The following is a 27,994-nucleotide window of genomic DNA, read 5'->3' as shown; positions in this document are numbered from 1 at the left end:
CGGAGGCAGTATGGCTGGGCTGGCAGCTAGGCTGTGCCAAGAGCGAGCGGCTGCTGAGGGGCTGGGTTCCTGCAGGAATGCCCTCAGCTACTTGGGCCAAGACTACGAGGCACTGAAGCAGAAGTGCCTTCAGACTGGGATTCTATTCAAGGATGAGGAGTTCCCTGCCTGCCCGTCTGCGCTGGGATACCAGGACCTGGGACCTTACTCCTTCAAAACCCAGGGAATAGTCTGGAAGCGGCCCACGGTAAGAGCGCTGTGTCATGGAATGCTTGGTTGGGTCTGGGTGGTTAGCATTCACCTGAGCACATCCATGCCAAAAGAGTGATGCTGCATGCCTGCTATTCCTTCATGTTTCGTTCACTTTTGATTCTACCCTGCCTTACCTAAGCTCTTCTTAAAGCACAGAATCCTATAACTGACTATTGGGAATTGGATTCCTCCCTTTCTATCCCAGCTCACCAGAGATTCCTGTTCAGGGCACAGTCCAAGAAGGACAAAAATTCTCCATGTGCAGCATAGGGTACCCAATGGCACCAACCATTGCCTGTGAAGGTGTCCATCCATGGTCCTTCCACTGGGTACCTCAGGGAACTAAGTTAACACTTCCATAAACCCTCTGCTTTGCTTTCCTCTACCTGCAACAGCTGAGAAGCACCTGACTGGAACAGTCATCTCTCAAATATACACATCCTGCAAATGGCCTTTCATTAAAAATAGTCATTTTCATCAGAAAAAAAAAACAAAAAAAACCCCAAAAAAACAAAAAAAAAAGGCACTGAAAGTCTTAAAATCAAAATATATAAATCAATCACAGCTTCAAAGATTTTCCTATCGTTTCATTTTTCAGTCGCTGATTTCTGTATGTGTTTTGCTCTTCCTCCGTTATTTTACCTCTCCCTGGAACATCAAGGTGGCGATGGATCAATGGTTGGACTTGATAGAGGTCTTTCCCGACCTTAATGATTCTGAAATAGAAGAGGAAGGAAAAAATGGAGGAAAAGAAAAAGAAAAAACACAAATAACCTTTGTCTGATGCGGGGAAGGCAACAAGAGGGAAAAATTTAAAGCCTATTTTTTTTTTTCTCCCTACCTACCCAAAAAAGATAGAAAAAGAATTTTACTGATTCAGTAACTCCAAGTTTCAACTCTTGTAAGCCCAATGGTCAAACAGCACCTTAATGGGCACTTCTGCAGCAAGAACTGTGAAATCCCCTGAGTTTTATATGTCTCTGGAAAACAGCACCATCAACTTAAGACATGCTCCAAGAGGAAGAGCTAGAAATGCAGTTGTGAGAAATGTGTATGCGGTGCTTGGCAGTGGCTCAGAAGAAGCAGCTGTCTAAATGTGTAGCATGTCATGTAATATGTCACATACAGCTGACAGCCAGCAGGTGCTGTGACAAATCACCAGTTCGGAGGGGAAAAAAACTCACCAAAACAACAACAAAAAGATCCCACGACACAAACTTTTCTATGTGGTAGCTAACCTGCTGTCCACCGAGACAGCTGTGAGGCAGCCAACAGCTGGATAATCACAGAAGCAAGAAGTATCTTGCTGAAATTACACCTACTGCAAAAAGAGATCAACAGTCTGACTCTTGTTCATGCACACATAAAGAAGTCCTGGGCTGCCCCTGCCTCCATGGCCCAGTGACACAGGCACGCTCACAGGCAGCTACCGGGAGAGCAGGCAAGAATTTGGTCTCCCTAAAGGATGTCCATTGCTGCCCCTGGGGGAATGCTTGGGAGAAAGGGGAAGCTTCTCCTTAATACAACTATATGCATTTAATATTTTTTGAACTTTCCCGTTGGAACAATTAACAAAAAAAGAGAACATTTCAGACCAGGGAGGGTGACTTTGAAAACATGTCTTTTCAGGACTTATGTGACAATCCTCAGTTCATAGTCGGAGGAGCTACTCGGACAGATGTTTGCCAAGGAGAGCTGGGTAAATACAACACTTCTGCATTTTGTTTTTCTTCATCTTTTTTCCCTTCTTCTTTTTTTCTTTTGTTCAAAAACAAGAAGCTTAAATTAAAATTCCTCATCCCAGTAAGAGTCTCTTCTGAGAGTCAAGGGACACTGAGAAAGTTTTATCCTCTAGCCTGATCATAGAGGATTTTTACTTAGGAGGCTGAGCAAGACCTAATCCCAGTTTAAAGAAAAATAAAAATATGAAGGAAAAAAAATAATGAAAACACCTGGTCCCCCAGTGCAGTGGAATTGACAGGTCACAGCCTGAGCCAATGGTTGAGCTCCAGGTGAGAAGGCATGCCTAACCCATGGAGCTCAGGTGCAAGCAATGCACTGTGTGAACAGCAGAGGTAGAGCCTGGATCCACCCTTCCTCAGCCTCATTTAAAGGTTAGCAGCCAAGGAAGCAGTATCTTTCTGGGTAGAGATTGCACTCCTCTTGAGCTGTTGTTGGTTTTTGGAAGAGGTGAGTCAATTTTCTTTCTTTATTACCTACTTTATTTATTACCTTTCTTTATTATTGCTCAGTAGTACCTGTATCCCATCTGAAGGAACTATCATCATCATCATCATCTTTTGCTATACACCGAGGTATGAAGTAGGAACTGGCTAGGCACAGGGACTGGGATTGTGACTTGCCATTTCATGCCAAGAGAGGTGGTCCCTGAGTTAGGAACAAGGAATACATGAAAATATACTACGAAGCTGATGTGTTTCATTCAGGTCATCATAGAATAGCTTGTGTGGGAAGGGACTTCAAAGATCACCTAATTCCAAGTCCCTGCTGCAGGCAGGGTTGTCAGTTCCTATATCAGTCACTAGACCAGGCTGCCCAGGGCCCCATTCAATGTGGCCTTGAACACCTCTTGGGATAGAGCATCCACAAGTGCTTTGGGCAGCCTGTGCCAGCACCTCACAACGCTCTCAGTGAAAAATCCACCACAGGCAACTTTCTCCAAGTCCTTTTTGCTGAATGTTCTTTCTGTTTGTTTGGCATTCAGTGTAGAGCTGCAAGAAGTGACTGGACACAGTATGGAAAAACACCACTGGAAAAGGCAGTGGTGCCTGGCTCTGTTGAACTGGGGCCTGAAGCTGATGGGATGTCTCAGACAGCAGTCATTCTCTCCTGGACCCATCACAGTAAAGCCATCCTTTCTACCCATTTTTTCTCTAGTGCTTGCCATCATTTAAGCAAAGTTGCTATGCAAATAGAGTTTATCTCCTCTCTGGTAGCTAATGCATTGGCCTCTTCCTGCCCACCCAGCTGATAAGATCCAGCTGCAGAAGGCAGCAGCAGCAGCCTCTCCTGACTGCATATAGAGGCAAAAAGGCTGAAACTCTTATAATGAGAATTTGATAGATGAGACATGGAAAAATCAGCTTGTCTCCCTTCTGTGCTGCTTACTGCAGCACTCCTGACCTCACTGCTCTTCTATGCCATCCACTTTGCAGATGAGATTCAAACAATTTCTGCAACTTGCTGGTGATAAATAATACCAGTGCTGGTCCTGTAAACATAGCACTATTAAAGTGATCACTAAGAAATTCCTTGGTGCATGGGTATATATTCCAGCTGCTGGAAATAAGATGCCCAATCATATATCTGCACCAGGATATTTATTTGGTGGATGTCAGAGCAGAGCACAGGGAATCATTTACTGTATTTTAGAAGAATTGTTCAGATAAGTAATAAAAGTGACATTTCTTGTCACTTCCAATTCAGAAAGTTTCTATAATAGCATAAAAAATTTCCATGACAACCGTTCACCTGAAGTAAAACCTTGACAGCTTATAAGATAGAAGAATCTGCTCTTAGGCTGCCCAGGGAGGTGGTGGAGTCACAATTTCTGGAGTTCAGTAAATGCGTAGACATGGTGTTTAGGGACATGGTTTGATGGGCATGGTTGTGGTTGATTGGTCAGCAGTTGGGCTATATAATCTTGGAGGTCTTTTCCAACCTTAATGATTCTATGCTTATTTGTCTTAAGCCCATAAACCAGATGCAAATACCCTCAGATTCTTTTTCCATCACCTCCTGAATGACTCTGTGGATTTCCAGCCCTTCGTGCTAAATGGATTTTCATTTCACAAGGCAGTACCAATCCCACCAAATAGTGGTGGCAATGGGTCTGGACCAAAGTGGGGGAGGGGGCTGGCTGCTGGAGCCCAAGCATGTGTCCTGAAATATACCCCCCCAAACTTGGACAAAAAGCCCCATAATCTGATTCTGCTTTTGTTATGAGCTTCTTTTTGTCTCTAAAAAGGAGTAAAACCATTTTAAGAGATCATATTCTCACAAAGGCAGAAAAAGCAATGAGGGGACAAATAGAGCCCCCCTTTGTTTCTGAAAGGCAATCACTTCTGCCTGCTGACCCTTAACAAAAACAAACTTTAGAACAGAGGTGTGGGGCTTACCTCAGTCTGAACTTAATGCTCAGGTGTTTGCTTTACATCTCAGAGGCACGCTATGCTTTTTTTTTTTTCTTGGTATTTGATCCAATACCTTGAATATCAAAGTAGTTGTTATTAAAGCTGTCATGTGAAACCCTTCTATTGAAACAGACCCTGATTACATATTTACATAAGCCTCGTATGTGACCTGTTAACAAGTCCTTTAGGGAAATAGAGCCTACTTTTAATAATTTTCTGAGACATGTTCCTTTTCTTTTAAAAATAACACTGCAGGTCTGGGTTTACGTGAACAAAAGGAACAAGAAAACCCAGAGTCAGTCTCACTCCATTAAACTTATTTCTTTGACAACAGCCTAGGCTAGATGAATATCAGCTTGGGAAGTTTGATGGAAACTTGAAAGACCTGAAATATTTTAAGCGTACTTTGAACCATAGGTTTTTGATTGCCTAGTAGCAACTTGAAATGCGCTCACAGACTTCATTATTAGAGGTGACTTATGAAGTTTCCTTGCAGCTATGTGAATAAGTTAACCACAGATCTGTTTGCTGAAGGCCTTGAGAAAGAAGTGGCATAAATTTAACTTAACAAAAGCCTCTTCATTTAATAGTTTTCCGGATCCGGACCAGTTATATTCACAGGGCAGCTCTTGTTCTGAAGTCTTAGAACATGTCTGGGCTGCCAGCATAGGTCCTGTGTAGTCAACATGGCTGCCGCCAAGGCTTTCCCTCTGAGGATCCCTCACAGGTGCCTTGTATGTGTCATATCTCTCAAGCAGATTGAGAAGGTAACAGGCAGACTGGAGACCAATCTGAAACCTGGCATTGATGAATCAGCAGCAAGCCAGAAAACATTCACCCCAGAAATGCTCCTATGCTGTCTGTTAGATCTTGGAAACAGGCACCTTGACTGTTGGCTTAACTTACTCTATCAGTAACTCAATGATGAGTGCAAATGCTCTGAGTGTGGATGCTTTGATAGTAGCTAAACAGAAACCAAGTGCTGCTCTGCAGCAACCAAAACTAATCAAATTCCACATTAATGTTAATGGCTCCTATGCTTGCAGTGTACTTGGGTAAACTTCAACGCAGAGGAGTTGCACAACTCCCAGACCAGCAAGGATTCAGTGTCCAGTGCAGTGGCTTGGTTGTCTGTAAACCACAAAGCACCTTTACGGTGCTGAGAACAGAGGCAATGCAGTGCACATGTGAGCAAGAAGAGGTTCTAGTTCAAGTACCCTAACACTCAAAGTGATGTTTCTAAGCAGGATATGCATGTGTTTGTGTGTGTGTAATTGTATACATATAACACGTGTACTGCTAATTTTCAAGTTCAACTTCTTCACCACAAACTCAAGGTCATAATTACTTCAAATTAAATAAGATTGGACTTCATAAGCATTACAGATGGCTTTGGATCCAGGGATCAGGTTGGTTTCTTTTTAGCACATTCAGCAGTAGCAGCAGTAAGCAGTGTAATTGGCACTTATCCGAAACTTATGTTCATGAAATATGAGACTGAGCAGAAAGCAGTGTATGTGCCCTCATAGGGCTAAATGATGAGGTAGCTAAAGGGGTACAACTTCAAGTATATGCTGTGAGCAAAAAATGCTTTTTGATACTATCATTTTTCTGACTATAATTTCATTGGAAATAAATTCTAATTACATATTTAATTCACTGGCCAGTTGGGCCCAGTGGAAGGGAGAAAGTTATCCTTTCTCCCTTCCAAAATTCACTTTTTAGGGAAGGAATGAAATGCTTTCCTCACAATCTGAAAACTGATAACCTGTAGCTGTATCAGGACAGGTTTTTGTGGTCCTATATCAGCTGCCTTTCTGGGGATGTTGTACAGCTGCAAACAGAACTATTAAAGCTGTCAGCAAAACTAAGTTGAACTTTGGAGAGGAAAAAAACCAAACAAACAGCACTTAATGGAACCTTGTACTTAACAACAAAAACACCAGACAACAAAAAATCTAGGAATCCATTGAGAAGGGCTGAGAAAACTTACTAATAAGCTGGAATTCCACTGAGGTGTATGAGAAGAAGCAATTTGTGCAATTTAGGTTTCATCTTGGTTACTCTTTATGGACAACTTCTTCTATTCTCTTTAATTTGTGTTAAAGCCAGCATCACAGGAACCTGAATGTAATGTGTTGCTTGTGTATAATTCAGTTCCAAACCATCTATCTGAACATTCCATGCAAACCTTCCCGTTTCACCAAGTTACTGCACAGCAGCTAATTCCCAGCTGATTGCCTTCAGGGGTCACAGTTAACAGCTGTTCTGCCACAGTCTTAGCAGAAGGTATTAGGCCCCTGAGTAAAGCTTAGAGATAGGACTTTGCATTGCTCAGGGCAGGCAAAGCAGGTTTTAAGGCTATGTTCCCCACTACAACTCTTCCAATAGAATTCTTCCCAAGTCAGCTTGCCCCTAATGCTCCCCTGGAAGTCAGATTGCATGGTGTGTTTGTGGCAGGAAGAAGTGCCAATGCCTTTCAACCTCTCAGATGCTAGGAAGTTAATTCTTACTGTAAGAAAGCTGTAAAGGATTTCATGCTGCATTTGCCATCTCAGGGATGAGATTCTGAAATTGTTCAGTTCTGAGTCAGAGAAGCAAATAACACATTTAAAGAAACCCCTCTCATTTCACTGACTCTTCAGTTTAATTTTGCATCAAACTTATACCCTCTACAGCAAATCCCACAGCAGTTTCCCTTCCACCGGCTGTAAAGATTGTAACCAGGATGAAGAAACCCTTCCGGATGTTACATTTTGGAAAAGCAGTAACTTTCTGCTACAGTGCTCCTCTGGTCTCACTGGGGCAGAGGGACACAACGGGGCACCAGGAATCCTGCTCTGCCACCTACTTGGGAGCAACCTTCTGTGCAGAAAAATAAGCTTGGGGAAGTGGGGAAAAATGAGGTCTGTTGGCCTAACCCCATTCCTCAGACTTACTATGGTATTTCTACAACTGCAGGGAAAAGTAGAAATTAAAACTGCATAAAGCACACAGCTGTATACCAATAAAAGCCTCAGACAGGTGGGTACAAAGCAGGTTGGAATATTCTTAGTTTCATGTTTTTTCTCCCTATATCTGTTTCCTTGGGAGAGGAAGTTCTTCAATCCTTTCAACCCTCTCCCCAACCCTGCACTCTCCCAGTTTTATTTATTTTATATGTGGGTACCTAAGGCTAGCAGAAGCCTTCCAAGCCAGTGAACTGAGTCCTCTCCTACTGAAAGCAAAATAATTTTTGAGGTGATTGGGGTGAAAATGAATGTCAAAAGTGTTTTGGTCATAGTCATTTTAAATGCTGATGCTATTGGACTTTTCTATATGCACAGCAGTCACATTTTACAAATTCCACTTCATGATACTTTTATTCTGATTTAGCCTTCCTCTTTTTTTCTTTTTTTTTTTCCCCCAAAGCAGCATTTATCCTTTCTCACGGTTCCTCTTCAAACTTTGCTTGTGCAGGAGGAGTAGCACAAGTTTTTTAACCTCTTCTGATAGGAATGCAGGTGACTGGGACAAGCAAGTAACCCCTCATGGTTTTCCTCTTTTATTCTCGATACCCTGATCAGACAGTTACTATCCCTTTCCAACTTAAACGTTATTTCCTGAGTGTGGCAGCCAGGATGGCACAGGGCAGTGTTGCGGAAGGCTGTGGAGCCTTTACGTACTAATGCTACATTTCCCATTGGAAATACCTGCACCACATGTTGGTTGGATCAGGGTTTTGCACCTCTATCAAATTGGCCAGCTCAGGTGGCTATAGGTCATTATAGGAGGGAACTTCACAGGTTTTTCTCAAGCCTCTGTCTGACTGGGAGCAGCTGCTTCTGGTTCAGCTCATGGGAGGCACCTGGGTACTTTCCAGTACTGGGCAAGTTCTAGAATATCATCTTTAGAGTTATAGTAATTGTGGTACTGAAACAAAGAGCCCAAGTCAATACGAAGAGCTAATCCTCACTTTAAGATATTAATTCATGATAGAGATTAAACTTGCTTGGTTTCTCCACTAGTTTACTTTCAGTAAAGTAAGAGTTATTATGCCAGTTTATTCTGCAGTATGTGCATTTACCCAAAAAACCCTGTGTCCTGGCACACAACCTGCGAGGAACCAGGGCAGTTTTAGCGCCCTTGGAGAAATTTTGTTTTCCAAGCTTAGAGCAGACCTCAGAAATTAACACTGAACCCACAGAAGTGCTTCCTGCTCTTTGTGATAAGAATACACACTAAGAAATCCATGGGTCTTTGAGTTTCCCATCAGCAAGTGAAGGCTTTCACCTACCCAACACAACAAGCAAGCTACTCAGCAAACAACTGTAAGATACCCAGCTTCCAGTAAGGCTCCCTCATTTCCAGGACAAGCAGTGAGCCAAAGAAAAGGCTCACGTGCTCCCACATATCCCACTGCACTTCTATTTCCATCTGACTCATAAGTAGAGCTGAAGTAATAATCCTAAGAGCTGGTTCAAGTCCAGACCTTCAAAGAAAGGGCTAAAGTATATATACCTACCTACATGCATGCATTATGTGTGTGTGTGTGTGTGTATATATATATATATATATATATATATATATATATATATATATATATATATATACACACACACACACATAATCCTTTGCTTCTCCCAGGTGCATTGGCTTGGGGCTAGTTGAGGTAGCACAAGTCATTAACTCTGTGCTGCTCAGCCAGGCTTTGCAACCCACAAACCCAAATTTCCTTTTTCTTGGCTCTGCTCTTGGTCTCCTGTAGGTATTAAAAATCTCTGCTAAAACAGCCTGCTTTCAGAGCTTCATTAAAAAATCAAAAGAGCAAAGCTCAAGTTAGACCATTAAAATTACCACTGCGATCAGCTTGACAGGGGCCCTGCAATACCTATGTGGTCTGGGTGAGTGGAAAATGAGCAAAGGAGAAACATCACAACAAGAATGAATTGCTGAACCAACATTGAATCCAGCAGGACTTTGCAGAGCACTTTATGCCGGTGCTCTGATCTATGTGGGAGCGTGATATATTGGTGTAGGAATCAGCTCAACAAGACACTATTTAGTAATAAACTTCTCCACTGTGGATCATGTGTGTTTGCAGGTGACTGCTGGCTCCTGGCTGCCATTGCATCTCTGACTTTGAATCCAGATGTTCTGCACCGTGTTGTTCCTGAGGCTCAGAGTTTCCAGGAGGACTATGCTGGGATCTTTCATTTTCAGGTAACTGTCTGATCAGGGTATTGAGAATAAAAGAGGAAAACCACAGTATTTATCTGAAAGCAGCTTATTTTTCCCCCCGCAACCTGAGTACTAATAATTACAACATGTAAGTGACATTGATGGAGGGGAAAAAAGCAGAACAGAGTTTACAGCAGTTTCTCACAAACCAGTTTCTTCTACATGCAACAGGTAGAGGCAGTTTACTTGTGTTCCCAAGCTAACAAAAGCTCTTTCTCACAGAGTAGTTGCTTGTTCAGGCCATGATCTGTATTTTTCCCCGCATGCTCCTGCTCAGCTCAGAAGAGAGGATGTCATCTGAATTATTCTCTTTTCTTTCTCTCCATGGCTACAATAAACTCTAGAGTAAACGCTTTAAGTGCCCAGGCAAAAATGACTATTAACATTATAACATATTAACAACTCATAAATTTCCCAGTATTTTCAGAAAAGACTGGCATTACCAAGTTCTTCCTCTTTTGAGTGATTTCTCCTTGCAGTATTTTTACAGTGGCATGATTTTTTTTCAAAAGATAGTAGACAAGAGAAGTGGACTTTCAGGTTTTCTGTATACTCACTAGCTTTCTGATCCCTCCATCATGTAAGCTATGCATGGAGAACAGAACACGTGTTATGTGCAAGAACATTACCTGCTGCTAATGTTACCTATCAGCAACTCCTTGACAGTGTTAAGGAGCCTACTCAGCATTTCACAGGACTGGGAAGAATTTGCCTCAGTGACACAGCAGAGGAAGATAGTAGTGTAGAGCCACAGTGTGCACACCAGCCCTGACCATCTCTTCCTCTCTTCTTCTCATTAGTTCTGGCAGTACGGGGAGTGGGTGGATGTGGTGGTAGACGACCGGCTGCCCACCAAGAATGGTGAACTACTCTTCGTGCATTCAGAGGAAGGCAATGAATTCTGGAGCGCCCTGCTGGAGAAAGCCTACGCCAAGTATGTGGTTAGATGGGAGGCAGTGCCTCCTGGGTGTGCAGAAGTGGTGGGTATTGGATACATCATTTGAAGGCATCATCTGTTCCACCATTTCTTTTTACATGTCCAGACAGGATATTGCCAAGCTTCTGTTTCAAGGGGCCCCAGGTCGCGACGATGATCAGATGTACCAATAGATATTACATTATAAGCCCTTACTTCTGCAGCACACATGCTTTCCTTTCAATATTTAAAGGACTGCTACGGGAAAGAAGGGGACAGATTCAAGAGTTTGTGGTGATAAGACAAGGAGAAATGGTTTTGAACTTAAAGAGGGTAAATTTAGTTTGGCTATAAGGAAAAAGTCTTTCAGAATGAGGGTAGTAAGGCACTAGTACAGGTTGCCCTGAGTGGTGGCTGGTGCCCTGTTCCTGGAGATACTCAGGGTCAGGCTGAATGGGGCTCTGAGCAACCTGATCTGCTGTAGATGTTCCTGTTTGTTGCAGGGAAATTGGACAAGGTGACATTTAAGAGTCTTTTTCGACTCTAAGGCTTCTATGATTCTATCCTTGCAAGTGGAGGTGGCCTCACACAGCTCTGTCATCTCTCCTGCAGGCTGAATGGTTCTTATGAAGCTCTAGCTGGAGGGTCCACTATAGAGGGGTTCGAGGATTTTACTGGAGGCATCTCTGAATCCTATGACCTGCGGAGGGCTCCGGCAAACCTGTACCAAATCATCCAGAAGGCTCTGAGGGCTGGCTCACTGCTCGGCTGTTCCATTGATGTAAGAAGCTGCCATTGCTTTACTTTCTTTGCTCCTCCAGGCTTTTGTCAATATCATACTTGGATTCATGTAGGGATAGGTGTGAAGGTCTGGATTAAAAGCAAATTACAGTCAATGTGAGACTTTTATTGATTTCAGTTGTTCAAATGTTGGACAAGACTCTAAATAACCAGCTCTCTTTTTACAACACAGCCTGTTGAAGTGCTTAGAGCCATGAGCTTGGGACAGGTCTTCCCGAACCCTGTTCTCATTGTCTCAGTATCTTTCCTCATTCAAATGATGTGTAATGTCAGCTCCAGACACTGAGCTGTTAGACACAAACCATTTGAGGTACTTTGTTGTAGACTGTACTCTGATTTTGCCTTTGTTTTCAATTAAAAATCATTGACACCTATCATACAAGATCTCCTATGTTACTGACGAGTCTGTATATGTTTTGGAAACTCCATACCTTTTACATCCTGTCCTATAATCTCATTTCAAATCCTAGTTCAACCAAGGCAGCTTGGAGCTGAGTTGATGTGAGCACATCTCTGCAGGTGACTGGGTCTGTTACCTGAGCTAGAAATTGGCTCTAGATTTAAATTTCATGGTACATTCTTGAGTCTCTGCTGTGCAAGGACTGTATATTTGAGGCAGGAAGTTCTGGAGGTGAACTCTTGCCACAGTTTTCACCTCTATTTAATTTACTTTGCATTGGGAGTATTAATATTCATTATGCATTATCACCTTGGATGTCTTCTCCCGTATTAATCTGCTTGTGAGAGATGTATCCATACACAATATGTAGCCCTAATTTGATATATTTTTCTTGCCTCAGATAACTCATGCAGCAGAAATAGAAGCAATCACAAGTCTGAAGCTGGTGAAGGGACATGCTTATTCTGTCACTGGGGCAGAAGAGGTAAGCCAGCCTCTCCTCAGCTTGTCCAGCTTAGCTGAAGTTTTTATAGCTGCCATTACACAAAACGATTTGCAACACTGCAGCACCTTCAGATTTTTTATGTCTTTCTGTGATTGACCAAATAAAAATGTTGCACATTCTTGTGCCACATGTTACGTAAGTGTGTGCTTTGCCAATCAGCTCAAATGGAAAAGGACTCAAAGCCTCTTTAGTGAACAGCTCCACCAGACTCACCTGCCGAACTTGCCCTAGATATTCACACTTCTCTGAACTGGAATTATTACAGAGATTTCTGTGCTAAATAATCTCTTTCCAATCTTGCTCTGTTGTGCAATGTCTTTTGAGGATGAAGACATTCTGCTGTTCTATAGCTGATGTTTTTCCTTGCAGGTTGCTTTCATTGTATGAAATGGTGAGAGTTGCAGCTAATGGCTCACTTAGTGGCACAGGATAATGTAAAAATGAGAGTGGAAGGCATCTAGGTGTCTCTTAGCTATTGGAAGTTGTAATGGACTGCATCACTCAAGTACAAATCATGTTTTATCCTTGCTGAAAAGCAATTGCTCCATGATGGCTGGAGTAATGGGAATGCTGAAGTTCTGTTTGTTGTCGATCTTTTAGGTCTATTACCGAGGACAGATAGAGAAACTTGTGAGGCTTAGAAATCCCTGGGGTGAAGTAGAATGGACTGGAGCGTGGAGTGATAAGTAAGTGTTTATATGCCCCTGCCTTTCCCTCTTCTATGTATTTTGGTATCCTTTGAAAATTAAATTGAGATTATGCAGTTTAATCAAATCACAAAGCACATTTAGGAAAGATGGTAAATCCATTGGAATAAAACACTATTAATTTGTTAGCAAGGCTACATATTGATCTGTTCTGCCCAGTGGACATTCTTCTCTGCCTCAGGCGGAGCTTTCTAATGAGAAAGAACAGGCTATGTTTTAACTGTGGGTTGTAAGCTTTGCAACCCATGCAAGCTTTACTCATGTCATTTCTCAAGATAACTTTTCTTAGAAGATCCCATTGTTGTTACCAAGACCTTAGCAGCACAGGCAAACCAATTGCATTGCTACCCTGCTGCGCCTCTAAGTCAGTTTTGAGGTTTTGGAGTTCTAAACCTGGCCAGTACTTGATTTATACTGGAGAACTCTGAAAAAAAAAGGAGATGATGACTCAACTAAGGATCAGAAGCTTGAATAGCTATCAGAAGCTGTCAGGGCTTGGAATCTCACACGAATGGCAGAAACAATAAATCATTTATTTTTATTTTCATAACAGTATGTATTTTACTTTCATTTGGGCCTTGGTATATCTTTAGCGAGGACTTTTTTGAGATCTCACGTTCCTTTCTTGACCATAGTACTGGTGCTGATATAGAAAATATGGTTAGATGTTGTAATTATTCCCATCTTTATCAGAGCTGCTTTGCTCATGCCTAAGATAACATGTCTCTGTCCCCACATACCATATCCTGGTCTTGCTGCACTTGTTTTACCATGGGACAACCTTACTGAAACAGATACCAAACTGCACAGCCACATGGAAGCAGATGAAGTCAGAATCTGGCGTGCTGCACAGTGACATTGGAGTGGGACTGAAGCAATGCTGCTTTTTGCAGGATTTTGTTCTAATTCTGCCTTTTTGCTTTCATATTTTTGATGACCCCAGCAGCAGAGTTTATGTCATTTCCCTAGGGAGAATAACAGGCTTCTCTATAGTTCTGATAATTGTGAAGTTCTTCCTGTTTTTGGGCTGCATGCTACGCAGTCCAGACAGCCTGCAGTATTTGTATTTTCTGCCACCTCTGTTCAAGGTTTATTTGTTGCAGTTTTGGTTGCAGTCTTATTCCAGCCCTGTGTGGCTGAAGGAAGGGGCAGAAGGTCTAGTGGTTGTAGAAATATATAGAAGTTTGTCATCTGTGACTGAAGACAGAAGCTCACTGTCTGACCTCATTGCAGAATGAAATACAACTGAGCAGGTTGCTTTTGTGCTTTGTCTGCAGTGCTCCTGAATGGAATTATATTGATCCCAAACAAAAACAGGCTCTGGATAAGCAAGTAGATGATGGAGAATTTTGGTGAGCATCATTAATTAGCGCAATCTTTTGGGTATTGTATGTGCAAATATCGTTTTTAAGCAGTCATTTCAGTTGGATGGAGAGAAACTGATAGCACTGAGTTAATTCATGTAGGTGGTTAGCCTCTTGTTTATTTTCCTTCCCATTTAAATATTACCTTTTATTAGAGCTTGAATAACTCAGTGCCTGCTCAAAATATAGAGACCAGATGGCAATAAAATTAATGATGTGGCAAGAATGAACCTCACATGCTTTATATTTTGAGGCTTGTTTTTTGCCTGAATGCTACACACTAATGAAAAACTTTAGATTGTCAACAGGGGAAGAATCTGTTTACCCAAACCTGATGGAAAGACAGTGTAAGCTGGGTGATTGTGCGGATCAGTGCTGAACATGTGTCACTCTGTCCTAGAACAGAAAGAAAAATGCCTGCCATCTTTCAGAACAATCAGCTGTGTGGGGCATAAAGCGGTGAGGGCTGGGAACAGACCTCTGCTTGCAGCATGAAGTGATCAAGGTCTGTTATTCAGACGTGGCTACTAGAAGTGGTAAAAATAAACATCAACAAAAGTTTTAAATCAATATACCAAACTGAGATTATTTTTCTGCAGTGACTCTTTCCCAAGGATCAATTCCTGCTCCCACTTAATAGCATTTTGCTGCATGTTTTGGTACACCAATTTTATTGAGTTTACTTAGAAAGCACAATCCATGAGGGATTGATCATGACTGAGGATGACAGAAAATGGTACCACTGAGCCTGTAACATGTAACAGCATTTGAGAACAGTTGACTTCGTGAGATAGGGCTCATTCAGGGAGTGGGAAATTTTGCTTCCCCACAGCTGGTCCTAAGACTCAGAGTTCAATTAAATGAAGCTTTGGGCAGCTCTGTAGTACCAACATTTTCTTCCTCATTGGGAAAGGCACCCACATGCAGTTGCTCTGACTGTTATGGGCTGATGAATTAACCATGATCTTTTGTTTTCTAGGATGGCATTTTCTGATTTTCAAAGGCAATTCACACGCCTGGAGATCTGCAATCTGACTCCTGACACCCTGACAAGCAACCAGGTCAACAAATGGGACCTGACCATGTTCAATGGACAGTGGATACGGGGTTCAACAGCTGGAGGTTGCCAGAACTACCCAGGTGGAGATCCAGCCAAGTGGCCATTTGGTGAAATAAACAGCAGAACCACAAGAATAACTGCTTTTTTTGAACTATGGGTGGCCGTAATTGGGAAGGGTTTGGAGGTACAGATCTCTCTGTGTGGTTCAGAGAGCAAGCCAAAGTTTGGCAGTCTAAGCCAAGACCTAATTTACACTCATTTCCTTGTCAGCGATAATCAGCCCACTGAGCAGTTAATTCATGGCCACATTCTTTTTATTTTTTCCCTTTGTGCGCTTTCCCTACTTACATGGCTTTTGCTACTGACTGGAGTAATTCTCCAAAGGGCTGGGTAAGCCAGGAAAGTATCATAGATCAGTAGTAGAGTTGTCTCACATTCATTTTCAGGTTAAACCTCTGGAGAGGCTGCCTGATTTTTGGTCCTCTGAATCAAAACTAACCTTAGCCAAGGACATTTCCTGAAGATAAATGACTGGCTGGAATTAACAGTATCAGCTCCTCCCTCTTTATTTTTACACCCTAGGAAATACCACAGTGTTTTGATTTGCTATGGCTCCAACTGATATACAGCATAGCTGTGAAACACAAAAAACCATGTAACATACTAGAAAGGTTTGGATAAACTCCAGGCAAATGTCCATCCAAACAGATTTTCTCTATAATTGTAGTGATGACCATTCTGGCTTCAATGACAACAAAATCTCCTCCTTCTTGTTTTGCCTTGGGGATTTTTAGCAACGTACTGGATCAATCCCCAGTTTAAGATCCGGCTGGATGAACCAGATGATGATCATGAAGGGGGTTTGAATGAGCCATGCTGTACTATATTGGTGGGCTTGATGCAGAAGAATCGCAGGAGACAGAAGAGAATGGGAGAAGGTCTGCTTAGTATTGGTTATTCACTCTACCAGGTACAGTTTGTTCCTCATTGCAGGTTTTATTCACTGTTACCCTGGCAAAAATCTGTCGTGTGTTCGTCTTGACATTTGATCTGCACTTCAGTAAGAGCTAGGTTTTGCAAGATGGCTGAAAAGCTTCTCTCATCTCTTCCTGACCAACATAATATGGGAAGATTCAGAAAAAATTAGCTCAGTATTTGTCTTGTTTTAACAGGAAAATGGTGTAAAACTGGAGGCAATTAATTTAGCAGTAGGCTCAATGGGAGCCTTCTCTTTCAAAATCTGAATGGGGACAGGATCAGGGTGCCTGGCAATTCCAGATAAGTGGTTCTGATTACAGCCTATCATCTGTGCTCAGTAGTCATTTTCTTTATTTTTTCCCCTTTTATTTGATAATTGTTTTGATTCATTGTCTACACTGTTATTGTTGTTATTGTTCTGATTCAGCTTTGGGTTTGTTTTTTTTTTTTTCGGCCTTTTTTAAAGATTATTTTTCTTATTTTCCCAGTATTGCTTCTGTCTCCATAGATATAACACATGGAAAAAGTATGTAGTGCTGTCTCTGACTTTTGTGGTGTAAGGGCAGATAAGCACATACAAGAATTTCCAACCAGTATTATGCTTCTCAATGTCATATTTGGAGAAAAGCAATTCAGTGCTGTCTAGATTTCTCTGGATGAAGATTATTAGCTATCATAGGTGTGAGCAGATGGGAATCACTGGCTTTCGTTAATGTATTTTGTGAGGGATGGTTCAAAACTAGGAAGGATTTTCCCTAGGGCTGAAGTGTTTGCATATACTTTTGGTTCTTACCTTGTACTTTTCTGAGTTGCTGTTGACTGTCAAGAACCCCAGTCTACTTTCTTCCCAGGATTTGTGCATGAAGGATGTTTGTCCACTCATATCTCTGAAAACAACCCTGTAGAAGATAGCAGTGCATTTTTGCTTTATATCTATTTCATCCCACCTGCCTCCTCTGTGATCTTTTTCAGAGTAGAGTAGGCTTGGTGACTTTTAACAAGATGAGGCTTTTCTTTTTAAAGAAATGGCTGCTAAATCATCTCTTGTAGGCACACAGCTATGATCCAAGTTCTCAGGTCATGAACTGCTGTAGATTTATATCACTGCAGTTGATGCTGTGGCCAAGGACATAGCAGTTCTCTGTATTATACAAGGTAAAAATGAGCGTGCCCAGCCCTGCCTGTCTTGCAAAGCTTTTTTAAGTTGTGTAGCTCATCACTGAGCTTCTACTGTGTTGGATAAAATAAACAAGACCCAAAGGACCATCTCATGCAGTCTGGAAGCATTGTATGGGTGATATTTTAAACAGCTTTTCTGGGCCTTTTGAGCACAGTCTGTTTGGCTTTCACTGGAATCTGTATTCCTGAGAACACTATTTGATCTTGAAAAAGCTACCGTATATTCAGAGGTACAAATGCACGTATTTAGTTAATACAGAAAGGGCCAAACATTGAATTTTGCTACTTATTTTAGGTGCCTTACAACATCCCAGTCATCCTTAAGCTTCTTGCTGGTGACAGAAGCCTTGTATTTTAATCAGCATTCCAATAACAGCAGGTTGGTAGATCTTAGGTCTGCTCATTTTCATTTAGCAAAATAGCAGAACCAACCTGCTGACTTTCCTGGCTGAACATTTTAAAGCTTACTAAAATATTTCCAACTGATAGTATCATTCACACCACCGAATCTGGAGAAAAGCAATTCTATTGTGTAGATTCCTCTGGAGGAAGGTCCCATTTTTCTTTTGGTACTACTCTAGATCAACCTAGATCTTCATGGTAACCAATACTACAAGGTGTGTAGTAAGTGGAAATGAAAACTGAGTGTTCGAAGGAGAGTTTATCTGACTCTTTCTGTCTAATAATAGAAAAGCCTATGTAGCAACCCTTTGACATCAGCTCTTTCTTTTGCTTTCAGATTCCACAGGAGGTATGCAATCGTTGCTGAACACTTCTTCCTTCCAGATGGGCAATTCTTGTGCCAGTCTAGCTACCAGGAGGATTTGCTCCTTGCTAACGACAGCTTTTCTTTATCACTGGATGACAATCTCATGTTCTAAATAACTATTTCCAAGGGACTGGGGCACAGAGCTTTATTACAGACATTTGAATCCTAATCCTGATCTCATTTATACCTCTTGAAAGTTGACTCCCACTTATTTTGTGCAACAGAAGTAAAAATTTGTTTGTTTAGTACAGGTGTAGGCAGAGTCTCTGCACTCTAAAACTTAGAAAATGTAGCTAATATTTTTTAGAAGAAATGCCAGACTGTGGATCCATTCCTTTTATAGTTCTGAGCTGGGGCTTCTGGCAATGAAAAAAAAAAAAACAACAAACAGCTCAACCTTCCCAAATCCTCCTAGATGTCAATAACAAGTTAAAGAGAATTTCATTCTTAAAGAAAAAGACCCCAGGGGTGTCTGGTAGTAAGAATAGCCTATAGTCATTACTGAGGTCCGATACTCTGCACTGCCAATTTTTCCTATGCTTTTCAGCCCTTTTCTTCTCCCTCAGTTAATGAATGTGTGGTCCTGTAGCAATTAACTGTGTTCTTTTAACAGCCTTGCAGATGCAAAGGGAAAATGAGCTTTATATGTTGAAAAAGATATGGGATCTGACGTCTTAATCTTTACAGTCTAATCCTAGCTTAAGATAGATGGGGAGAAAGGACAGGGTGGTTGGATAAATAACAAATCCAATCTTATCTTTTAAATGAAGCAGGGGAAAAAAGCATTTTATTCTACAGTTTACGACAAAAATACTGAATTATTTTAAGGCTTTTGATAGCATCATTGTATGTTCTGATCTAAGAGAAAAATCTTATCTGCATCCAATGTTCTACATCCTGTGTCAACTATTTAGCAATTACTGTGGGTCACTGAATCATAATTTTTGAAAGATAGCTCTATGAAGCAGAAGTCACAAAAAGGAGATTTAAAGAAGAGATGTTATTCATACACTGCTGTTTCTGTTATATCAGTATTTTGTTTTGTGAGCTATACCACATTTCACATTTAATAACATATTGGTATTACAGAAAAATTAAGTACAATTTTTGCCATATTCCAAAGGAACACCTTTAGTATAACTAACAGAAATTGGTTTAATCATCTAATTTGGCTCTGCAAGTCTTACCCTTCTGATACTATTTTGTTCTGTTTGCTGTTCTCTTCTGTGTGTCTAAAGAAATCAGAAACTGTAACTCCTGTGCAATTAGGAAGTCTACCTCATACCATCAATTGCTGAAAGGCATTTTAAAATTTAAATTTGTTCATGAGCAGCCTATGAGAGCAAAAAATATTCATTACATGGGCAACTTGAGTAGGTAATAGTTTGACCAGATTTGAGTACACATTATACTCTTTTTAGTTATTCTATACCACCCATTGTAAAGAGGCATGTGAAAAGATAATATTTATAGAGAAGGGTATTTTCTCCTTCTAATCACCTGCCTGACTGTTTCACATGACATAACCCTGGTGGTTACCTCTTACGCCATCACTCCCAGATTTATCATTTGGTACTAAGAAAAACTTGAGATGGATTTTAAGCACTGAAATTTAAATAGGATGGCTGACTTGCCAATGAACTGTCAAAAGGTTTCTAACAAAAACATGTTTCCGACAGCTGGAAAATAACAAAGACATTCATCTGAACCGTGCTTTCTTCACAAGGAACCAACCAGTAGCCCGGTCTGAGACTTACATCAACCTGCGTGAAGTCTCCAGCCGCATTAGACTGCCTAAGGGAGAGTACCTCATTGTGCCATCCACATTTGAGCCTTACAAAAATGGAGAGTTCTGCCTTCGAGTTTTTTCTGAGAAAAAGGTTAAAACTCAGTGAGTATCTTCTATCTAAAGCTTTCTCTTCTGCTGATGAGACCCATAAAGGTAAAAGTCTGTGCTCTATCTACTGGCAATTTAACAGCAAAATAGGCTGATTTCTAGGACCTGTTTTCTTCCACAGTCTACCATATGTGGCACACACATCCATGTTACAAAGACCTGGCTCTTTAAGTGGCCTCTGGCAAGTACTGAAGTGGTAACTAGATCCCTCAGGTCTATGAGATGTAGCGGAAGTTCCCACAATTAAAGGATGCAAAGAAAGGTTCTGATGCACTGGAACAGGTTGCCCAAGGAGGCTGTGGATGCCCCTCCCTGGATGCATTTAAGGCCAGGCTGCATGTGGCTCTGGGCAGCCTGGACTAGTGGCTGGCAACCCTGCCCGTGGCAGGGGGTTGAAACTAGATGAGCTTTGATGTCCTTTCCATCCCAGGCAATTCTATGATTCTAAGAAAGTAAAATGATAGTTTTATAAAAGATTGTATCAGCAGCAGCCACTAAATGAAACCAGGAGTCTGGATAGCAGACAACAACAGCAAGGCTGGATTTCCCAAAGAAAATATTGGCAAAGTAGGACAGACAGAGGAGGGATGGGAAACATCAGAAACAGGGAACATGGATACTTGTTCTGTGCATTTAGTAACACTTTATATCAGAAAAGTCTGTTTTCCTGATGAATTGAAGTGCAAGAAGTAGAGTCACAATTTCTGGTTATTTCATTTATTTGTTTGTTTGTTTTTCTGAGGATGATTGGTGATATGGTGGCGGCAAAACCATATGAGGTAAGCACCTTAACTGGACAGACTTTTTTTGTAATAGACATCTCTTAAGCATAATGGGGAAAAACAGATGTGAGATTTTTGGGCTGAGATCATGGTAGGTCAACACCTATTATGTACTTTGTGCTCAGGAAAATGGAGTTTGATTACAGAGATTCTTCACTTGCCTCTATGGTTTAGCTTCACATGCATTTTCATGTACCTGGGCTCATGGGGCACAAAAACTGAACACACCCAGACTTGTCATAAAACATGGCCTTCCATCCAGTATAGGTAGAAGATGGGGAGGGCACTGAGTGATCTAAGGATTTAAGTAATGCTTCTGTCTTGATATTTATGTGGAGCAAGCTCTCTTTTTCCCTTTCTCTAACAATGGATGTATTGTTAAGCTCCTTTATGATATCCATGTCCTCCTTTTAAGAACCATATTGTAAACCACAATCTTGGTCATCTCTTTCCTCTAGCCTCATGTTGATAACAAAGATATAGATGATGAGTTCAAGATTCTATTTCAAAAGCTCTCTGGAGAGGTAAGTGGATTAAAATGAAAGGAAAAAAATGGGACCTCTAGCTGTTATGATTATGCAAATATTTGGCCTGCCAATTCCTTCTTCTGTCTGGTCTTCAAAAAACAGGCAGTTCTCCCCTTTTATTAAATCACTGCTTCAATTCAATAGAATAAATCTGCTACATTTTTCCTCTTATTGGTGCAAAATGTGATTTGTTCACTCAGCAGTACTGGGTATGGAATGACTTTGAAAATATGGGTGATGGGAGTAAGAACTACAAAAATATTATTCCATGGTGAAATAAATTGCCTGTGAAGTTAGCATATAATTCCAACAATTGGCTATTTGTTCAATTGCTTCCTTTTTGTTTAGAAGCCTCAGGAATCAGAAAGCTATGGCTGAACTTTCTCTCTGTTACTGTATTTTTGTATCTACAAAAGCTGCTGTGCCAGCCTGTGGCTGCCTCTTCAGATGTGCTCTTAATGAACAGGTGGCCAGTGGCAGTCGAGGGGAAAACATCTTGTTAGTTAGAAAAGCATTTGTGAGTTCTGAGATGGGAATTTTAGGATTGTTTGACTGCAGTATCCATAAGCCTAAAAAATCTCAAATGCTTTCCTGAATCTTTTCAGCTGAAAAAGGAACAAGAGCAATGAGCCCGCTCAGTCAAATCTGATAAAAAGTTAACTTTTACTGGGCCACATCCCCATGGCACCTAACAAACCACTTGTTTCCCACTTGAAATGCTAGGAAATATTCATGGTTTCTGAGGATCTCCTTCATGTGATGTTAGCAGGTAAATGTAGTGTTAGAAAAAAATCAAAGATTTTGCCCTAGAGTAGGGTGACAGTGAATGAATATAGTCCACTTCAAATGCTTTTTATCTTAACATTTTAAATGTGTTTTCTGTCCAGGACTGTGAAGTGACTGCGACTGAACTTCAAACTATTCTAAATAGGGTTTTGGCAAAGAGTAAGTACCAAATTTGATTCACACTGAATGCAGCTCAGAGGTGAGGGCTGAAATGATGAGGCATAACGTTGCCCTTTGGTCCAGACTGACACCTGCACATCAATCTCTAAGCACACAAGTAGGATCTGTGCTGACAAAACCCAGCTTTGTCAGCTAAGGCTGATGGAAAAAATCAGTTCTGTCCCAGATGAATTTCTCCTGGCTTGTTGAACCTCTGCTATGAAGTAGTCCACTTCCAAGAGCTGCTTGCCACTGTCCTGCAGAGGCACCATGTTCTTTCTGCCCTCTCGGAAGGACCATTGTTGGTCAGCCTGGTCGCAGGAACTCTCCATCTGCTTTCACTGTAGGAAAATATTTTTATTTTGCTGTATACCTTCTGTAGACAGATAGAGGCTCACCGCTCCCAAAATCCAGAGCGTTCCCTTTTAACACTCCTGCCTTAAAAAAGCCATGTTAATCAGCTGGAAGGAAATGGTGGAAGAACTGGCAGAGCGTTTGCTCTGCTGGCAAGATTTTAAGGCAAGTAGCAACTCCAGCATGGTCTTCAGAAAAGAATTTTGCCTAAGAAGTATTTCTGACTTTGACTTTTTCTTCTCTTTTGTCCAGGAAAGGATATAAGAAGTGATGGATTCAACATTAACACTTGCAGGGAGATGATCAGCCTTTTAGATGTATCCTTTGGATGTCATCACCTTTAAAATTTCTGGAACTCCTTTGCAAAACTTCTTGATGAGATAAGGCTAAGGTTACGTTTCTGTTGTCCTGGCACATAAAGTTCAGCCAAGCTGCTCTATCAGCTTAGAGTGGCAGAAACCTGAATCATTTCATTGTCAGCTGATCTCTCACCTGCTCTATATCGCTCCTTGCTTAAACCTTCCCCTAAAAATAGCAGGGAAGAGAAGCAGGAGTGTTCTGCCTGGGCACACCACCAGTGCAGTCTCAAATGCATGCACAGCATGCTTGGCAGGAGGCAGATTTTAAGCACAGTTCAGCTTCCATCTCTAAATTGGGTACTCCTCATAGAACACAGAAGTCAAAGCAGCAGAGACAGACTGGAGAGCCTTCCCAATTCTGTATAACTTGTAGGACATGTGGGAGCTGATGAGCTTTGCATAGCCAAGGGAAAGTAGTCAGCTCTTCTGGCTAGCACTACCTTGATGCAAGGGGAAGGGCGAAGTAGTAGGGCCAAGAGCCATGTTGACAGGGTTGCACTAGTTTTGGTCTCATGACGTAGTCATGCTGAGTACACAGCATGTACTCGCTCATGGTTCCTTCCTCTGGTTTCTAACACTTGTCCACCACAAGGCCAGTCATTTTTTTTCCCAAAAGAATTTGACCTGCTCTTAACTGCAAAAAATAATATATTTAGCAATCCCATATACCGTTCCTCAAGACTGCAGATATCCTGGAAATTCTTGGCATACATTTAGCAAAAATAAAGCTGTGGGCATGTCTGTGTGAGATGGAGATGTATTATGAATGAAAAGTTATGTTGCATCAAGATTGTACTGTGTTGGGTGAGCTATTTTTAATCACTGGTTGCTCTCCAGTTTTGGTAAGGATAGAGGAATCCTGATGTTTGAATCATTACTTAACATTCCAAGACTAATGGGACTGGCTCCTTGGGGCTTATAGAATTCAAGACACTTTGGATGAAGATTCAGATGTATTTGGTAATCTAATATTTCTGACTGTCTCTCTTTCTCTCGCAGTTCTCAAGTAAAGATCCAGAGATATGTGAGGGGTTAAGATACACATGGAAGATTTCCTTCTTGTATAGTTGGAGTTTGTTCCGGGGCCAAAGAAATATCTCTGATTTACAAGGGCACAAACAGATCCTCCTTCATCTTAACCCCACCGTTCCCATTATTTGCAAAACCCAGAAAACCAGATTAACTCCTTTCTGTTGCTGGCAAAAGCAGCTCTCTCTGCTGCCTGTTGTATTAAAGCTCATATGAGCTCGTTTCTTCACTGCTGAGGTATGCTACTTTGCCAGCTGAACAACAGCATGCAGAAGAAACATATTTTTAGGACCTATCAAAAACCTGTCTTTGTATTATTAAGTTCTATAGTCATGCTGATTTTTTTTTTTCCTGACAGAAGATATAATATCCCATAAAGTTCACCCAGAATCAAGCAGTCTAAAGTAAGGTCAAATCTGTACCTGCTTTGTTCGATAACATCTCTTTCATGGAAGTCTGCTGCTACCCCGATTGATGCTGGTCAACTCAGAGCATCTGTCCCAGAGGTCCATGAGGAGAGCTCTCCTCCATTCTGGGGCTGCTGTTGGCATGGCAGCCCTGAGAGCCGATTCCAGTCTGTGCTGTAGGTCTGGGTGATTTCAAATTCTGGATAATAAACCTACTGGCAGTAGGAAGCATCTGTCGTCTTGTCTGAAATATTAAGAAAAATGGACTTTATCTGTTGCAGTGTTTGCCAAGTGATAGGATATTTTCCTCAATGGCCCGTCTGCCACCATGTGACATGGAAGCAGGCAAGCTGCCAGCCCATAGGAATTTCCCAGTCTGCCCTGCTTGCCAGTAGTTACTTGAAAGACTTCCCTTGCTCATTAATATTTCAAAGAGCTTTGGCTGCTAGGGGCAGTGTATCCCAGCCATCAGAAACCTGAGGTTGTAGGTTGTGTGCCCGTAACTTAAGAGTTCCCACATTCCCTCTTTCCTCTGCTGCAGGCAATCTACAGGAAGGTGGACAGAGACTTCTCAGGTACCATTGACTCCCATGAGATGAGAAATGCTCTCAGCGAGGCAGGTGAGCCTTGGAGTTGCCATAGGGCTGGTGCAGTTCTCCACTAAAAAGCACCAGGAGTCCAGTAGGGACTTTTCACAGCTTTGGTTCCCACTCATCTACTAAATCAGAGCATTGCAAGTGCTGTTCTCCTGTCCTGGTAGTCCTTTATGCTGTTATGTACATCAAAACTCATCTGTTCTGTGTGCAGAAACACTAACATTATTGTCCATGCTGTGGTTATTGCTTATCCATCTCATTATTACTTGCTGTATTTCTGTCCTCACTATTTCCTAATCTAACTGTTTCCCTTCAGAGTTCTGTCCAAACCTTAATTTTCCTGCATTTCCTTCTACCACTGATCTCTACAGTGGAGAAGGTGCAAAACTGATTCCCCAACCAGATCCAGTCTGCTGTGTGCTATTCACTTTTGGAACAGTGCTTGTCAGCCTACCTATGGGAGCACTGTTTTTTAATTTCTCTTCTTTTTGGTGGAGTCTATGTGAATGATCCAGAGGCAGAAGTAGCACTGACATGGACCTGAACACAGGCCAGTATGTCACATGAGAAATTGGCTCTACTGCAATAGCTGTTTTTCAGCTGCAGCACCAAGACTCGCTAATTAGGGATTTATCTGGGGAATATAGGATTGCTTGTGTTGTGAAACAATGAAAAATATGCAGTTTGACAAAATGCTATGGGAGAACTTCATGCCTCTCTTCACCCAGAGCAATGTATTTTGGAAGAGACCCACAGCAGAGGTGGGTGATGGAATCCAGTAGATCTTTTGGGAGGAAGCATCTTTCATCCTTTACCTGGCTCTGCCAGGTGCAGCAGTCCATGGATAAGTCAAATGAAAGATGGCTTAGTAATCAGCTGTGTGTTAATGATTTGTGTACTTCCCATGCCTTCAGGTTTTGTGCTCAACAACCAGGTGCAGCAGAGCATTGCCATCCGCTACGCCTGCAGCAAGATGACCATTGATTTTGATGGTTTTGTGGCCTGCATGATCCGCTTAGAGACCCTTTTCAGTAAGTGCCTCTGTTTATGAGTCAAGGGGAATTCCTGAAAATGTTGGGGTGCCACTAAATATTTGGTGTCTTTTAACTATGAGTGTAGCACATTGCTTGGAAATGGCAGGGTGCCGCAAAAAGTGTGTCTGTTCGAGAAATCAGAAGAGGAATAGCAAATGCCTTTTGTCTGAATGACCACAGAGTGTGAGGGTACTGTTCTGCTTTACAGCTATCTACACTCTATGTTCAGTGCTCTGGCCACCGACCTGTACCATCTAAATTGTGCCATTTATCCCTTAGGGTGCTTACTCAGGCCCGATTTACAGCTTTGTTGCCATATCAAATCAGATACTATTGCATTGGATGCTGTAGCTCTCCTGCTGCCAACTCTTAGTTTGCTGCTATAGATGTAACTATTCTGCCCCATGAAGCAACCTACAAATCACTCATAAGAGGAAAGAAGAACAGCTGCAATATGCTCCCACAGAACCAGTCTAGATTTCCAGTACATCATGGCAAAAGGCCAGCCCTCTACATTTTGTCTGACTTGCCAAACTCCCTGGTTTACATATGATTTTTTTTTTATTTTACTCTTTTCTACATTGCAGAAGTGTTTCATCTCCTAGATAAAGAGAAGAGTGGAGTTGTTCGGCTTTCTTTAGCAGAGGTGAGGCTGGTCAGATTAACATACTATGTGGTTAAGCTATAGTAATGGACTGCATAATTGTTTTCTTTAGAATCACTCCTACAAATAGTAAATGCAACAGTGATTCAAAGGAAAACTTTGTTTTTGTGGCAAAGATCGTCAGTTCAGAAGGCATGTCCAAATTAGTAAAATGACTTTTTATCTAATATGAGTAAAAAGTAAAGATATATTCAAAATACCTAAGGTTTCTTGAGAAGATGCTTACACAGTGAGTTTCACTGCCTACTTTTGGAGGTAGTGGTCATTTCATTAGAAAACACACAGCAGGAAAATGTTCTTTTCTGGCAGAGAATGAACTGAACAACATGCCAGAATTAGAAGAGACCTTTCTAGATGCCAGGTCTCTTTTTTCCCTATTGTTTTTAATGCAAATTTCTCCTGTTGAAACTAATAGAAGCAATCAGCTTGAGCCTTCCCCTTTCAGGATACAAATATATCTCAGGAAACAGAGCTGGAAGGGGCCCCAAGAGGTCCATCCAATTAGTCCTTACTGCTGAAGACTGGCTCAAAGGGAGGAAGATGGCTAGGAGGCCCTGTGACCTTCAGTCACAGATAGTTAAATCTATCTGAAAGTATACATTGCTAAATCTACTGTTTTTGAAAGACCATGCAGCTTACCCTGGAGAAATAGGTCATGCCTCAAAAGAGGCCCTGCTTGCAACGTCTGAAGCCAATCCAGGCAACAAATTTCCCCAAAGTTCGACAGCAGATGGATGCTTCACATAAAGCAGATTACAACACAGTTGTGGCTTTTCCAAGCCTGCTCTTCAGGAGCTCTTGTGCAGTGCCTGGTGGCACACGATGAGCTTCACAGATGGTCTGACTCCTTGTTCTGCCTCTCCCACAGTGGCTGTGCTGCACACTGGTTTGAGTTGAGATCGATGAATTCAGCAGAGAGCTCTGAACGCAGAATCACTCCTTCAGCATCTCCCTGCTACAGAAAGCAGAGAGAGAAACTTGTTTTTATTACTGGCAAGTTATTTTAGTCCACGATAAATGATTTCCTGTCAGTTAGAAGGTAAATATACTCTTGAACAAGACCTCAAAGAAATAAACCAAGCAAGGCTAAACCTA

General features: G+C 41.6%; 1 protein-coding gene across 3 annotated transcripts; it reads left to right on the top strand.

Annotated features, from left to right (window-relative positions):
- On the top strand, positions 1 to 27,994 carry CAPN8 (calpain 8). Of its 3 annotated transcripts, XM_052686676.1 has the most exons (21): positions 1 to 247; positions 1,882 to 1,951; positions 9,490 to 9,608; positions 10,427 to 10,560; positions 11,155 to 11,323; positions 12,144 to 12,227; positions 12,849 to 12,934; positions 14,233 to 14,307; positions 15,299 to 15,459; positions 16,174 to 16,349; positions 18,276 to 18,287; positions 19,985 to 20,196; positions 20,945 to 20,981; positions 21,443 to 21,508; positions 22,399 to 22,456; positions 23,063 to 23,127; positions 24,061 to 24,129; positions 25,147 to 25,225; positions 26,116 to 26,232; positions 26,823 to 26,881; positions 27,768 to 27,994. In XM_052686676.1, the coding sequence occupies exons 1-21, from the start codon at positions 11 to 13 to the stop codon at positions 27,789 to 27,791; spliced, it is 2,109 nt and encodes a 702-aa protein (XP_052542636.1). In that variant the 5' UTR covers positions 1 to 10; the 3' UTR covers positions 27,792 to 27,994. The 3 variants fall into 3 exon arrangements, with proteins under 3 accessions (XP_052542636.1, XP_052542655.1, XP_052542645.1); XM_052686695.1 differs by lacking the exon at positions 12,144 to 12,227; XM_052686685.1 differs by lacking the exon at positions 18,276 to 18,287.

The sequence above is a fragment of the Tympanuchus pallidicinctus genome, unplaced genomic scaffold (assembly GCF_026119805.1).
Source record: "Tympanuchus pallidicinctus isolate F22 unplaced genomic scaffold, pur_lepc_1.0 scaffold1, whole genome shotgun sequence".
Classification (NCBI taxonomy): Eukaryota; Metazoa; Chordata; class Aves; order Galliformes; family Phasianidae; genus Tympanuchus; species Tympanuchus pallidicinctus.
Note: the sequence above shows the minus strand (reverse complement) of the source record. Positions and strands in the feature narration are given on the sequence as shown.